Raw genomic sequence first — 16,227 nt, 5'->3', positions numbered from 1 at the left:
AGTCCTATCAGATACACATGAAGGAAAACAGTCTAATGGACAGTCACATACCAGCCAACCTTAACCCTGTTTAGTGAAATCGTATGGTCAACAGTATCAAAGACTGTGCTGAGGTCAAGTCGAATGATATATGATGAATGTTATAGACCTTCAAAAGAATAGTCTCAATGAAGTACTGCTTTTGAAAACCAGACAAAATGGATACAAAATCTCCAATCTGTATAATAAGGCTCTGAATTGACTTTCTACAATTTTTTACAATAATTTGCAGACAAATGGAAATGACAAAATATGGTGAAAATTACCAATAGCGCAGGGATCAAGATTACATTTCTTTAGTAAAGGATTTACCTCAGCATGTTTAATATTGAAGGAAACACAGCCTTGCTTTAGGGAACTGTTAATAATAGACAGCAACAATGGACCAATGCTATTGAAAGTCCCGAAGGGAGGTCATTTCTCTAATGAGCATGATGAGGGTTTCATCTTGCCTATTACTGTGGTTAAGTCATTTAGTGCAATTAGAGAAAAAGAAGTAAATGATTCAGGGCCCTGAGGACCATTTTCAAGCTCAAATATATACATACATCTCCACCAATATTTAGTTAAATGTCCCTTAGAGAGTTGCACCTCGATCAGATACTTTTGGTAACCAATAACAAGCTTCTGGCATTAATCTGGTGGGATATTTGACCATTCTTTTTGGTGAAATTGGTAAAGTTTATTTAAATTGGTTGATGTTGATGTTGATGTTGCGAACATTTTTCTTATAATACAAAGGGGGGCCTAGTAAAAAAAGTTTGGGAACCACTAGTCTATGGTGAGCTTAAGCTCAATTCGATGTGGACAGAGATGCAGGTATTTCAGCCGTTTCCAGCTCATGACTGGTTTGAGACTTAGTAGTCCCTGGGCTGTTCCTCAACATTCTACCCAATTTCCTCTCGTCTGAGGGTGACAATTTGGATCTTCTTCCAGACCTGGGAAAGCTGGTTAAACAATTAAACAACGTATAACTTTTACTTATATACAAATGTTTGAACTGATGACTTTGGTATCTGCCGTTGTTCAGAAATAGCTTCATAAGATCTTCCTTACTTATCTAAATCTACAATTGTCCTTTATAGATCATCACTTTTCTTGACCTTACTCTTTGTTTACGTCGGTCCAGGGAGTTATTTTAAATAAATCCTTTTTATTCTAGCAAAGAAAATCTTCCACTTGCAGTCAATCATGGTGACTTACCAGAAGTTAATAGGTCTTGGCTGTGTCAAATTATGAGACACTGTGGAATCTTCAACACCACTTGTCAGAAGATTCAAATGAGTGTACGTGTATATTTAAACCTGAATGTACTTTTGACTTCATGTGAACAATAAATTCAAGCATGTAGACCCAATTTTTGTTTTTTCAAGACAATAAAAACGTGTGCTATACAACCATACCACCCGCAAACGTTTGCTCAAAAATCAGCTGAATTTGTCAAGAAATAAGAAGGGAACCTAAGAGAGCCTTTGAGTTAAAGCTGAAAGTCTACACTTCAGTCACATATTGATTGTTTGAAGTGGTGGTGTACAGAGGCAAAAATACAGAAAAGTATCCTCTTTGTTTTTAGCTCTGTTTTGGTCTCCACCAACTAAATATTTGGAAATATTTGGCTCTTTACCTGCTAAATATTTTCTGATTTAAGTCGTGTACATTTTTCCGACTATTATTGATCACTTTTTGATGCAAAATTCCTTCGAGATGTTTGAAAGCTTTCTTTGAATCCTCCCTGCTTTTCATTCGATGATGAAATGAAGGAAGAGTCTTTTCTAACTTTTGTTTACACTTTGGATAATCTGAAGTTTACCCTGTGGATTTTATGTCAAGTCTGATTCGGGTAGCCTTAGAGCACTGTTCCACACACATCTCCTTAAACTGCTAGTAACACATCCTTCTCACTAAACACTTGCACAATACCAATGTGCCCTTTCACCTATCCAGTAACAAGCTTGCTTTTCCAATTTGTCACATGCTGTGAGGAGAACCTAGCTTCGTGTGTGTGTGTGTGTGTTTGTGTGCTGTAAAGGGTCATTCTTTTTCCATGTGCTGCAGTAAACGGGTCACTGCGTCTCCTGGGTGAGCTGTGCTTAAGTCTTGCTGCTCACTGACCTGATGCTGCATGTCTGCACAGAACTGCGGGTGATGAATTGACCTCAGATAGCGCCTTGACTAGAGGAGAGGAAATGAAGGTCTGCCCTGAGCTCTGATAACACTGAGCTGCATTAAAGTTCAGGTCTAGGATTTCAAATCCCTTACTTTTCAATATCTGTCCTTGGAGGGGGGGTGGGGGGGGGGGGTGGAAGATGGATAGGCTATATGATATTAAAGTGGCATCGGCTTTTATTATTATTCTTAAACATTATTGATTCATGCACCACATAAATGGCAGTATCACAACACATTAGAGTTAGTATAATATGAAAAACTAACCTAAAATGACCCAGTTAAAAGCTTCTTATTAAAGCTGAATTGAACAATGTAATATGAAAGGATAAATTTATGGGAGTGCATAAAAAAAGGAAAACAGAAGCATCTGTGGTCCTTTTATTACACTACATACCTCTTCACAGCACTCAGAAGTGTTGTTGATAGTTCACAGGTCAGTAAAAAGAAAGATTCCAAAAGACACAGATATTTTTTTTGTGTTTTTTAAGATGCACATCAGATGGATGCGTGAGAAATTAGAAAAAAAACCAATGTGCTTGGAATGAAAAACAAAGTAAAAAAAAACTCCACGTGTGAATGTACTGAATAAAATATTCCTCTGTGCTTGCCAAGTGAATGGCATGGTGTCTGCATGCATCCTTCTTTTGAAACCTGTTTTACATAGAAAACAGCTTTGCAAGAGTTTGCCAAATTATAAATGCTACATTACATATTGTCCCAACTATACTGTTACAAGCCATTCATTATTTTTATCTAAACACACAATTTGATTTCCACCTTCCTACTTTCTCATGCAAGTAAAGTTAGTAAAGTAATAACATAATTGTGACTGTAATGTAATACTGAATTTAGTAGCAATGCGTCAGATTACTTGTTGGTGACTGAATGGCTCTTTAGCAGTTAAATATTGCAATTTCTAACAACCTTGCTCGCTTTATAGAGTAATTGGTCTAAGATATCCTGAATTGAACTTCTTTCTCACATTTGACTCTTTACAAATGTGTGAGTCACTTGGTGATAAATGAATTCAAAACTACAAGGCCCTGTCTGTCAAAAAGTGTGCCACTTTAGTCATGTGTAACCAGATCTTTTTAAGCAAACCTGGCCCTTGCTGTGGCGAAGAGAGTACTCAAATGGACAAATTTAATTGAGCACTCCAGTTTCACTCACAGTGTGCGTCAGTTCATTCAAGTCATTTGATTTGCCCTTTGTACATGCAGCTGGAAATGCATGCTGTGACATATAATAAAAGCTTTTTTTGTACAGGTAGCAGATTTGCACATTGTCTCAGTTTTGCATTACTGTCAATAGATAGACACTGACTTGATATCAAAACACAGCACTCGAGTTAGTGAGCAAGGCATTGTTTTTGGAGGTATGCACAGTAAAATAGTGACAGAACAGGGATGAGCTGAAAAACTAAACATTTTTTGTGATAACGAGGCAATTATCACATTTATATGATTTAGTAGCACATGCTTTGGGGTTTTGGCAGGAAGAATACTCAGAGGACTTTCATGCAGCAACACATTTCTATTTTGCATCTTCTGCTTCTATAAATGAGTTAATCGTGATAATTGCATCAAATAATGTTTCCTTGTCATTCTAGACAAGTTACATGATGCCTTTTTTGAGCAGCTTTAAAGCACACGGTGCTTTAAAGAATAATGCCATGTTGCTTCAATAAACTTATCTTATTTTTTCAGAAAAAGAGATGCATATTTGAAAGAAGAGTAATTCACACACAGTATTTTGAGTCCAGTCCCACCTGCTGCTCTTTTCACTCCTCACTGCACCAAACCTGCTGCATCTCTGAGTCTTTTGACATGTTTTATCATAACCCACACAACAGCATTGCTTGTTTTAGCTAATGAATGACTGCAATAATGATGATGGTCCAACTTTTCTGTGGTGACATGTTTTCCTCCGCTTGGTTCCGCAACGGTAGCCCATCACTTCAAACTGTGAAGCGGTCCAGCTGAACTTGGTGCCAAATGTACTGCTGCGTGCCAGTATACTCCAATATTAGAAAGTGTGACACTTGTTTCATGAGCTCTTTTCTCTCTCTCGTCATTCTGTTAATGTTAATTAAAGGCTTAAATCTTGAGTGTGACTAATGTAGATCAAGTGTATTTTTCCTTTTCCACCTTTTCTTTCCCTTTTTTTTTTAAACCACTATAGAGTTTCTGAGAGATTGAACCAATATAAATAATACTACTACTAATAATGAATGGCTATTTGGGATTTAGCAATGACTGTACCACCATGTGGCCATTTATTAACCACTTTCTAAGCTTTTTGAGTTAAGACGCCACAAAAAAAAAAGAAATTCTTAAAGCCCACGCATGAGCTTAAGTACTATTGCTCCAGTCAGACGAGGCACCCTATTAGTTTTAAGTAAATTATATGTTGCACAGCAGTATTTGGAAGATCTGTTTCATTTCACTTTTGCTTTCTTTATGTAGTGCCAATTCAAAACATTTCCCTCAAGGTACATTAAATGGCAAAGTAAAGACTACAATACTAAAAAAAGCTGTACAATCAAATGATCCCCTATGAGGATCACCTGGTGACAGTGGAAAGGAAAAACTCCCTTTTATATAGGAAGAGATCTCGAAAGGCACCAAGAGTCACGAAGAGCCAGACATCTGCAGCCACTGGTTGGCAGGTGATGGGAAAGAGAAGCGAGGCTTGTTAATGACACACCGTTTATAAATACAGATACAATGACTATGATTATGATTATTACTAGCAGTGATGTAATAGCACTGATAGCTGTATATGGTGTAACTATGTATAGGAACAGATAGATAAAAATAACTGTATCTATAAATGCACTATTATGGATGAGTAATGATAAACAAATGATGAGTTAAGCACATGCTAATGCTTAATAGTGTGTGGCATTATTTTAAAGTGCTACCCCTTCACTCTCGTCAGTAATTGTTTCATTAACGTCTCTGTAACTGTAGCAAGATGATTAAGATTTCCCAATAAAGTGATCAGGTAGTGTATTTTACTTTTATGAAATCATATAGGGCACTTATTGCTTTTTCTATCAGTTAATTGGAGCATTTTTCCTAGAAAAACAATAAACAGCTTGTTAATAAAATGTCAGAAAAGAGTTGTTTTGGTTCTGTATAATTAAGGGTGCAAAACTGAACTGTGCTTGGTTTCTGTAGTACAAAGTGGCCAATTATGGCATTAGAGTACTGTTGTTCCTTAAACAATTACCAGATTTTTTAAAACAGCTGTTAATAGTTTGTCTGTCTTTGAAGTGGATATGGCAAACTTGAGCATGTACAGTATATTTACCCATCATTTATGCACGTGCCTGCATCAACCTTGTTTCCTGTGTCTGCGAATAATCCTCATGAGTAAAAAACAAAACAAAAAACAACAAGATGAAAAACACTCATAGCCTCTTGATCAATTTGATTTTTAATGATGAAATAATGATTAAAACAGCTTCTGATTTCAAAAATAGAGAGCTGTAAATGTGGTAGATTCTTCCTTTCTGTCAATCCAGGGTCCAAAAATCCTGCCTTTGTACAGAGAAAGTCTGGGGCTTGCCCCATGGGAGGCTGTGGTAAACAAGTGGAAAATAACAGGCTCCTGTCTGGTGTTTGCCAGCCTCTAATGTCTCTGTCCAGTCATCTAGAAGAAAAACAACATGCAGCAGGTTTCTACTGTACAGGGACGGTGACAGGGACAGGAGCAGAGACAGCCAGTACTGATAGAGGATGGGGGGAGGAAACCTCTCTCTCTGTCTGGTTTCCTTCTACGGGTCAATGCATCTCGCATGTGAATGCACAGCTTCTCTTTTTCTTCCCAGTTTTCTCTTCCTTTATTTTCAACAATTTTGCCTTGTTATGCTTTTTAATCTACATCCTTTAGGTGTGCATAAGATCTGCTTTCTTAATTATTCCTTCACCTGTACTGCACCTGCAGGATGCATTTGAAGTGCTGGCAGAGAGCCATGAATTCAATGACATGGAGGGTCCGTGCTTGGCCTTCAGGAGGGCTGCATCTGTGCTGAAGAGTCTGCCCTGGACAGTGCAGAATTTACAGGTCACAAAAGACCTGCCCTGCCTGGGGGAACACACTATGTGTGTCATAAAGGTAAGGCCCAGTTTCACTTAATCCATAGCAGTCTAGTTAATAGCCAATGCATTTTCCCTCTGTATTTTGGTTCTGGTGTCATGTGTCACTTAAAAACTAAATATAAAGAAATGTCTAATGCCCTGAAAACTGAAACTGTTGCCCTCATTTTATCGTCTGGGTTGGATTTTCTGACAACACGTCTTTTGAATGCAACGTCGCAAAATCAAAGCTTTCAGATTAGGTGTGCAAACCATAACTCACGCAACTTCCTGGACCCTATTTATACAGTTGTGCAATGATCTAAAAGAATTTGCTGACATGAAGATACAGTTGAATATTTTGGAAACACACTTGGAAGACGTCGGCGATGATTCGAAACACACAGCATGTGATTTATGAGCTAAAGCACTCAAAACCAATGGCCATTATTAATATTTATGCTTATGTGATATGACGTGACAGAATTAACTAACACCAGCGTAAAATATTGACACTGATTGATCCTTTGCACTAGCAAATAAGGGATCAATAAAGCCATTTGTATAAAACACCTAATTGAGTAGCGCATGTTGGCAACGGCCTCAAATGAGTTCACTTCAAATACGATACGTTTTCTGGCACAACTATTACTACTCGTATTTTTTGCTCCTCTGCAAAGGAAGGCAAGAAAAAACCCAAGAATTTACTGCAGTGATCAAGACCGTGACCAACCCTCTGCGTGGCCAATAGACTGTTTACATATTGACAATATCCCCACGGACCTGTGTGTGGGGGTTTGACAGTAGTTAGGCTCTAAGCATTTGAACTGTATAACACACATGTGATCACTGAGTGTGAAGCGACAGCAGCTCACTAATGATGAGGACGAAAGCGTCGGCATTTCTTTTCCTTAATTGCAAACTTTCCAGGTTGAGTAGTTTGCTATAAATTCAATACATGGACGTGTTTTGGGGTTTGACATTACATTACTGTAAAATTAATGTTTTACCAAATGTCACCTCTGTAAACACCAGGCTCTGAAATAAATCAAAATAAAATAAAGTAAGATGCAGCACATAACGGGGAGGGGGTGTAATTTCAGTGCCGATTGATGAGGACCCGTACGATAAATCACTATCTTTATTAATGTGCTGCTGGAAATAGTTTCCAACGAATGAACTTCTCCAGCTTCATTAGATTAAAATTCACATTAAGAAAAAAAGACACATCACATCAAGAGATGGACAAATACAAAACCTGGCAAAAGCCACTCCTCATTACCTCCGCCGAGGAGGTTATATTTTTGGTTGTGTACGTGCGTGTCATTCTGTCCGTAAACACGATAGCTTGAAAAGTTTGGAATGAATTCAGGTCAAACGTTGTAGTGGTGTGTAGTGGTGTCATGTTAACAATCTATTAAATCTGGCTATGCCGCCATGGTCTTCAAAGTCAACTTAATGGTTTAGTGGTTTGAAATGGACAAAAAGCCTTATAACTATGATTCTTGCAGTGTGGTGTGTATTGTCAACATATAGAAAGTACTGTATAAATATAAAAGATTTAATATCAAGGTCAATCGATTGAATTGAAGGTCAAAGTGATAATATTGCTATATAGAGCTATTTAAAACTGTGATCTCCAAACCTACAGTCTGAAATGCTGTCATGTTCCTGGGTCTGTTGACCCAGCGTTTTAAGTTTTGGTTTATTTGGATGTTGTTTTCTGTTTAAGTTCATTAGATTAGCGAAGTTCATTTGGTTATTAGACTCCTTGTGTTTTCTTCCCCTGTATTTAAGTTTCCCTTATCTCCAAAAGTTGATTCTGTTCATCTGGACGTAGCGTTTTCTGGGAGAAACGTTTCATCACTCATCCAAGTGACTTCTTCAGTCTCAGCTGACTGCAGGTTTCCCCAATCTTAAAAACAGCACCATATAAACACCATCCCCACTGACACAGCGGCCAGGGAGGCAGAAGAACAGCACATCAAAAAGGCCCTGACTAAATGTGGTTATCCCAGCTGGACCTTTATCAAAGCTGGAAAGGCACCTAAAGAAAGCTCCAGCCGATCCAGGAGAGAAGGACAACCGCTGCCCAAGTGAAAACCTGTAGTGATCCCATATGTGTCAGGAGTATTGGAACAGTTGAGACGCCTTTTTTCGAAACACCGGGTCTCTGTGGCTTTTAAACCCCAAAACACGCTGCGCCAACAATTGGTCCACCCCAAGGATCGGGTCCCCCGACACAAACAGAGTAACATAGTGTACGCTGTTAAGTGCCAGGAGGATTGGCAGGATTTATACATCGGGGAAACCAAACAACCTCTGGCGAAGCGGATGGCACAACACAGAAGAGCTACCTCGTCAGGCCAGGACTCTGCAGTCTATTTACACCTACAGGCCAGTGGACACTCTTTCAAGGATGAGGATGTACACATCCTGGACAGGGAAGAACGCTGGTTTGAGCGTGGAGTCAAGGAGGCCAATTATGTGAAAAGGGAAAGACCATCTCTGAATCGAGGAGGGGGCCTAAGGGTACATCTTTCGCCATCTTACAATTCTGTGATTGCAGCCATTCCCCAACTCTCTGTGAATGGTACTCGTGGCCATTGATCAGTGGTCTTTGATCAGTGGGTTTTGGTCAGTGGTTGTTGATCAATGGTCATGAGAATTTGCATAATTATGATTAAGGAACTGGCCTCACAGCCCATTGTTCCTTCAGTGGGCTGGCTTCAGTCATTATGCAAATGTACTGTTTATAAGATTGAAACCTGCAGTCAGCTGAGACTGAAGAAGTCACTTAGATGAGTGACGAAATGTTTCTCCCAGAAAACGCTACGTCCAGATGAACAGAATCAACTTTTGGAGATTTATTTTCCTGGATGATTGAGAATCCATCATGACGTCTTATGTTATCAAGTTTGTATTATCATGTCTGTCTCATGTTTCCTGTTTTATTTTAAGGAGTTGTGTGTTCTTTGTTCATTGTATTTAGTTTCACTTCCCTTGTCCTGTCATTAGGCTCATGTCAGCAGTGTTGGGACTAACGCGTTATTAAGTAACGCGTTACAGTAACTACGTTATTATTGTGGTAACGAGCACGGTAACTAGTTATTATGCCAAAATCAGGAACGCGTTAGTCGTTACTGGGATTTAGATAGGGTCGTTACTCGTTACTTCGTGTGGTGGCTATCGCGGAGCTTCCACAGATTCTGTAACATTAGCAAAAGGTTAATGCAGAAGGAAAAGAGACCCAAGGCGGCCGCCGGTCCAAGTGTGAACTGAACTTCAGGTAAGAAGTTATGACCTGCAGTCTATCTGGGTCAGATATAAACCAAGTTTAGGTGGAGTTTATTTTCGTTATTCTGACTTTTTCCGTACTGCGTACTAGCTAGCATGACGGAGTTTCTATACAGCTGGGTGGGTGCTATGAAGTTAATCATGTTGAACTTTATTTTGTTCATAAGTTATTAGAGTTGCCAACCGTCCCGTCTGGTATTTAGAGAAAATATTACGCGTTTCTTATTGAGGTGAAAAGGAACAGTTTGTCCCGTAATTCAGCTACAATGAAAAAGACACAAAGCTGGAGTTATTCTGTGTCTTTTCTGCACAGCTGCCTCTTCTTCTCTCATTCTCCCCCCCCTCCCTCTCCTGTTTCTACTTCAATCATGAAAACTGATCAATGATCAGCTGATCGGCTCTCTTGTTTGTTTATCGCCCACTTTGCGCCAGAAAGAGGAAACCAGCCGATGTCGCGCTAAACAACAGCAGCACTTTTAAGCTTGATCAGCTGTTGTTAGAATTTATTTAATATTAATTTCTACTATCAGCTGATGTTTGTTGGAGCCACAGCTGCAAAAAAGCTGCTGGTCATGATATCGGTTTGGTTATCTGGTGAGAGGGAAACATGAAGATGAAACCAGGAGATGTCCTTACTGAATCATCAGAGCTGAACAGGTGATGGAGAAACAGGTTTACCTTTTAGGTGACATGAATGAGTTGAAGGGAAGTTATGAACTGTTTCTGAGAGACAAATAACACCAGGATCCTTTTTAGGTAGCTGACAGTTGGTAACTGTGCAGGTGCGGATCTAGCAAAGTTTTGCCAGGGGGGCCAGGTAGGGCATTAACAGGGAGAGGTGGGCACAAAGAAATACTTTTCTTTCTTATTCTCATTTAAAATGTCTAGCTTTTAAAAAATAATTATCTGAATCTTACAACAAAGGATTGATAGATTGATGCATATATACCATCAAGACAGTGTACATCACTGTCACAACAGCGTTTGTTTTCATTCAAAGGCTTTATGAGTTTTCCTATAATGGCGGGCCGGTCTCTAGTCAAAATGCCCGGGCCGATTTTTTGTCCCAGTCCAGCCCTGTATGCAGCTCATCTGCAGTGTGGTGTTGCCTACATCTTCCTATTCAGAAGGCAGAATTTCCGAGTTCTGAGTACAATCAAAGCACCACGACTGCAGTTTTTGTGTTGGATGTAAAAGGCGCACATGACGCTGTGACGTAGGCTAGAATCATGGCAGCAGTCAATGACGGTCCAGGCGTGGGATTTCTCTTGTGGAAATATGCACATTATCTTTTCCTTTCTATTGGTAGGTGGCACAGTGCACTTGTGGCAAGTAAGCAAGCTAGAAGACTGGCAAAGTTATGGAAGCAACACATTAACAAGAGAATTCTGAGTAAAACCAAAGTTACTTTCCCTAGTAACTAGTTACTTTGAAAGTAACGAGTAACTTGAAGTAACTGAGTTACTTTTGATAGAAGTAACTAGTAATGTAACTAAGTTACTATTTTAAAGTAACTTACCCAACACTGCATGTCAGTCAGCTGTTCCTCCATGTGTTCCCACTTCCCCTAATCACCTCCTGTGTATTTAAGTCCTCTGTTTTCAGTGTGTCATTGTCAGGTCGTCTGTTGTCCACGCCATGTTTCCTATGCCATGCCATGCTTCCAAGATTCTTGTCTAGGTTTTTCTTATTGTTTGTTTAGATTTCCCAGTTTAGGTTTGTGTTAATTTCGCTTCAGTTTGCCTTGCCCTTCGTTTGTACCTTTTTTACCAGCCATATTAAACGGCTCGCTTTTTGTTAACATTTCAAGTTCTGTTCCCTGTTCCTTGGAGTCTGCGTTTCGGTTCCTTTTGTCAACCTCTACAGTCTGCCCTCACCAGACTGTGACAGATGCAAAGAAAATCAAATTTGAATTCCTCCATAAGACCTGTTGCCAACAATTGCCATTCCACTGCTTGTGTGATGTCACATCAAACAGCCTTTTCAGCCTCTTTCCCTTCCTTAAGATCACCATTTCTGGTGAGGCTTCAGTGAACAGTAGCTGGATCAGCTGAAGGGCCAGTTGGATCTCACAGGTCCTGTGTCAGGTCTTTTCTGTTCATCTGCTGTAGTTTGTTTTTCAGACCCGCACCTTATCGTTTACCCTCTGCTTGTCCATTCTCCTCAGTTTTCTTTTTCCAAACACATACTGCACATCGTGCCAACACATTTACTGTGGACATTAAGAAATGAGGGATGGCTCAAGACTTTTGCACAGCGCTGTGTATTATTTCAGAAGGTTTTATTCCCTTTTTGTACGTATGTAGTGAGATCAGATGATCATTTTCAGCGACAGCTCTGGTTGTGAGCAAAGAATCCCCACCCACCTGTCCAAACCTTTTGCTTGCGAGGGGCAGCGAATCAGAAAAAAGTTAACTCAAAGGCTGATGAAAGGAAGTTAAAATGTCTGTTGAGAGGCTGCACGAAGGCACAGCATAGGTTTAATAAGGACTGTGAATCATGCAAAGCGTCTGCGGTGGAGTTCAAGAGTAAAAATATGGAGTTAAAAATGAATATAATAGGCCCACTTTAAATAAGGAGGCATTGATGTGACAGAAGTAGTTTAAACAGGCTGGCTCTATTGTATATGAAGCATTCCATTACTTAGAAATAGTTTTTTTTCTCTGTGCTAGCAAGAAGAATGTAGCTGAATCAGTAACCATCTGCACACATAAGCCTTTCTGGAGGAGATTCTCAATGCTGAGTTCAGTCTCTAAGAAATATATGAAAGAAAGACGTACAGACGTATGAATAAAAACTTTGCTGCACACATGCGGCACACGTTGATGGGTATCAGACAAATATATTTTGTCTCTGAGACAAAAAAAAGTCTTATTGGGTCACTACATCTCCACATATACACTCGAGCTCAGGGCAGGAATCATGGCAGGTTGTCAGGGAAAGTGCGGATGCTCGCTCTGTGAGAACGCCAGGTCCCTGTAGGATAACAAGGTGAGCTCAGCAACCCGGCTCTCTCTGACACGTTAAACCTAACATACACGCTGCGCGACTCCCAGCGCGTTTCCGAATCTGTCAAAGCTGTCAGCGCCGAGTCAGATTCATTAAACAAAATAGCATAAATGTCCCGGGGAGACCAAATTAGACTGCCTGCAAGTGACCTCTCCTTCTTGTTCTCCTTGCACAATTCAGACGCACGCCTTTCGCTGGGGTTGTCTCTTTGAACAGTTTGCTGCTCAAAACACCAAAAATGACATGACACAAAAAACAAAGTGAAACCAAACAGAGTGAAAACAAAACGCTTGATGTGCCCGTGAACATCGGAGCGACACTCTGTCAGCAGCGACTGAACTGCTCACTGCTGACTGAACATCCAAAGTGGGGAAAAGATATAAACCTACTGACATGAAAGTCTGGGAGCACTGAGGCAGCGTTGGGGGATGAATAGTCAGTATATGTGTTTGCTGTATATGTGTGTGTGTTTGTGTGAGAGAGGGAGAGGAGCCGTGCATGTAAAGTGTGTCTTTCCCGGAGCGGGGAGTGTGTTGAAGCATTATCCGTGCGTTTTGAGGTTGGCCTTAGCTGGGGGCTTGAAAAGCAGAGGTGGACGGGTGGATGCATCACTGAGCAGTGAAGGCTGCTTCAAACTGCATTGTACTCACAGTGTGGATGTTAGGTTCACTGGCTCACCGATACAGGCTGTCATTCATTCATGCACGAGCTCAAAATGCACACGGATACGTATCCCAGAGCAAAAGCATCCAGGCTCATTTCCCCCTGGCTGATATTAACCAGATAGCTGCTACCTGATTCTTTTTACGCCTTCGCATAATGAAGACAGTTAAAATGTGACCAGCAAAATTGGCGACACTCTCGCTGAGAGACGCAGGCAATTAAATGCAGAACAAAGCGGTTTTGGAGCAAACAACAGAATCTAGAGGAAAACATTACCTTGGGGTTTTTTTTATGATTGCCATAAAACAGGTATTAATCCTGGTTTCGCAACAACAAAGTCGTTATTTGTCAAAAGGAAAAGAAATGGAAATAAGGACGCCTGATATAAGTGGATGGCTTCTCAAATAAGCAGCGATTTGGGGCCCATTTGTTAATAGCCGGCTGGGGGGGAACCCAGGGGAAAACACGCCGATGCTGACACAGACATTGCTTTCCTTGATGATAATATCATCCGCCTTTGTGTTTTGCAGGAGATCCTTCAACACGGCCGCTCGTTTGAAGTCGAGAAAATACTCTCGGATGAAAGGTATCAAATACTAAAGGTCAGTGGATGAATAAGAACTCAGTCGATGGCTCGCTTTCTCCATTCTGGAGCTTTTAACTCGCTGTGGAAATGATGCGCTCTGTTGCTCCCTCTTAAGAACTCGGAGCTCTTGGAAACTTTGAATGCTTACCTCTTCTCAGAAGAACCTGTCATTTCAGAGCATGTCTCCTTGATTACATACTTACCTCGTTTCCTGCCAGCTGTTCACAAGTGTGTTTGGGGTTGGACCTAAGACAGCTGAGAAGTGGTACCGCAGAGGGCTGCGCTCATTCAGCGACGTTCTGGCGGAGCCCGGCATTCATCTCAACCGGATGCAACAAAGTGGTACATCAACATCACACCATCCTCGCTCCGCCACTTTACAAATTATAGAGGAAAAATTTCAAGTCGAGCTCGCTTCCAAGAGAGACTCAAAGGCCTAATTGTTAAATCCCTCCGGGGGGGTGGGGCTGCATGTCGTTTGGGACTTTATTTGTGCCTTTTTTTTGTTTACTCCCAAAGGATGTGAGCCTCTAGCGGTAATGTGTTTTCTCTAAAGTGAGATATGATCAGCAGGGAGTTTACTGTAAAAAAAAACACAACAGGAGAGTTTTTCTTACAAAAAAACCCAACCTAAATCAATAAGTAGTGACTCTGAAGGGGAGGCATGGTGCAGACGTCTCACCACTCAGTCACTCCAGAGCGGGCCGTCGAATTAAGTTGGTGCTAAAAAATTTCCAACAACTTACAGCCCACGGCCTCAAGAGTGGCTCTGTGAGGCTAAAAGAAAAGCAAACTGGCCAAAAGCTGACAATTCATTTTTCATTTGTGGTAGTTATTAGTTATTTTTGAGCCATTCTACAAAGATGCTTTTTCTGAGGGTGAGATATTTCATGCATTTATGCACAGAGGATGATTCTGAATGCGAGGACGCCCTGCTTTTGTTCGTAGCTCCAACAGCAGCTCAGATTCTTTACTTCTCCTGTGAAATACTTCATGGATTGACGCCTCGTCTTGTCTTGGTTTTCATAAAGCCCAGATGACGTGTTCTAAACAGTTTAACGACCACCAAACTTCACCTCCAGCAACCGTCGCCAGGCTGGTATTTGTGGTATACGACAGCATAAATTTTAGCGTATACCCCCAACTCCCCTCAATATTTATTCTGTCCACTAGTTTGGCTCGTTTGGCTTTTGAGTGAAATTACAACCGAGAGCATGTCACACGTTATTGAGATGAACAACTCTTTTATGCCACTTAAAAATCAGCAAGCACGCAGCTGGGAGACACCGCTCCATCCTGCTGCTCACTTTGCAATTTACAACAACGTTTTTTTACGGCGCGCAGATGTGTGATGTTATGAGGATTTGCCGTGCTCTTCACACGATGAGGCCTCTCGTTCATGATGAAAAAAACAGATGAAGCATCCAGGTTTTCCATGAAGGAGATAACATGCACTTATTCGACCTCTAGTACTAGTAAGAGCTGTGAAATGAGTAGGGATGGGTACCGGTATCCGGTGCCATGATGGCACCGGTTCTGACATAAACGGTAGTAACCAGACCGAAAAGCAGCGCACATTTCGGTGCTTTATTTCGGTGCTTTTTTTTCCTGAGATGTGATACACTTTGAATTCTAGCCAATCATTTTACGTTTCCGGGGATAGTAGGCGGGTCCAGGTACGTACGTTCTTTTAGAGCAGAGCTACAGATTAAAAATGCCCAAGGCGAAGCGGTCAAAAGTCTTGCTGTACTTCACAGCAAAAGATGCAAACTCAGCAGCCTGCAACAAGTGCTTTAAGGTGATACTGTGGAAAGGAGGTAACACCTGAAATCCGATGAAACACCTGGCGACGCATAGCGTTTTTTTTAAAAGCCGAAAAATGCGCCGTATTTGATAGCTTGCTGCGAGACCTCACACCGAGCGCATCTACTGCAGGTGTGGTGCCTGTTATCGGACGAAGAGTTAGCAACATCCCCCAAAAAGCTGAAGAGTAGAGTCCTGGCCCCTAGCCCTGCCAGTGTAGCAGAAATGATGAGGATGATGATGGCAGCAGCAGCCGTTCTTCTCTGCGTGAGTAGCTTAATGTTGTTCGTGTATAATTTACGTTGAGTAGGCTAACCACGTTATTACATTAATGTATGTAAGGTGAACTAGCAAACACCATCATAGCTACATGCGGCTGTCTTCTTGTTTGATGGCAGATACTCCCTTCACCCTGGCCAAAAAGGCAAAAATGACCAAATAAAAAGTGGGAAACAGTTAAACATGAAGTTTATGTTTGTTTTTTCCATTGTTAAAGCACTGCTTCCAGCCAAGAGTGATACCATATATGCCCTATAGCTGCAGAAAAGGCTAACATTGTTATCTTTTTACTAAAAAAAC

The 16,227-nt window shown here is 40.8% G+C and overlaps 1 protein-coding gene across 1 annotated transcript in view; it reads left to right on the top strand.

Moving 5' to 3' along the window:
- dntt (deoxynucleotidyltransferase, terminal) overlaps positions 1-16,227 on the top strand; it is a 106,147-nt gene that overhangs the window by 21,176 nt on the left and 68,744 nt on the right. Inside the window, exons 4-6 of the mRNA XM_085183352.1 lie at positions 6,160-6,330; positions 13,790-13,861; positions 14,064-14,187. Coding sequence (XP_085039478.1) covers positions 6,160-6,330; positions 13,790-13,861; positions 14,064-14,187 — 367 coding nt within the window. The remainder of the gene's footprint in view (positions 1-6,159; positions 6,331-13,789; positions 13,862-14,063; positions 14,188-16,227) is intronic.

Source organism: Neolamprologus multifasciatus, chromosome 13 (genome assembly GCF_963576455.1).
Source record: "Neolamprologus multifasciatus chromosome 13, fNeoMul1.2, whole genome shotgun sequence".
Lineage (NCBI taxonomy): Eukaryota > Metazoa > Chordata > Actinopteri > Cichliformes > Cichlidae > Neolamprologus > Neolamprologus multifasciatus.
This window is presented reverse-complemented; position numbering and strand designations above follow the sequence as displayed.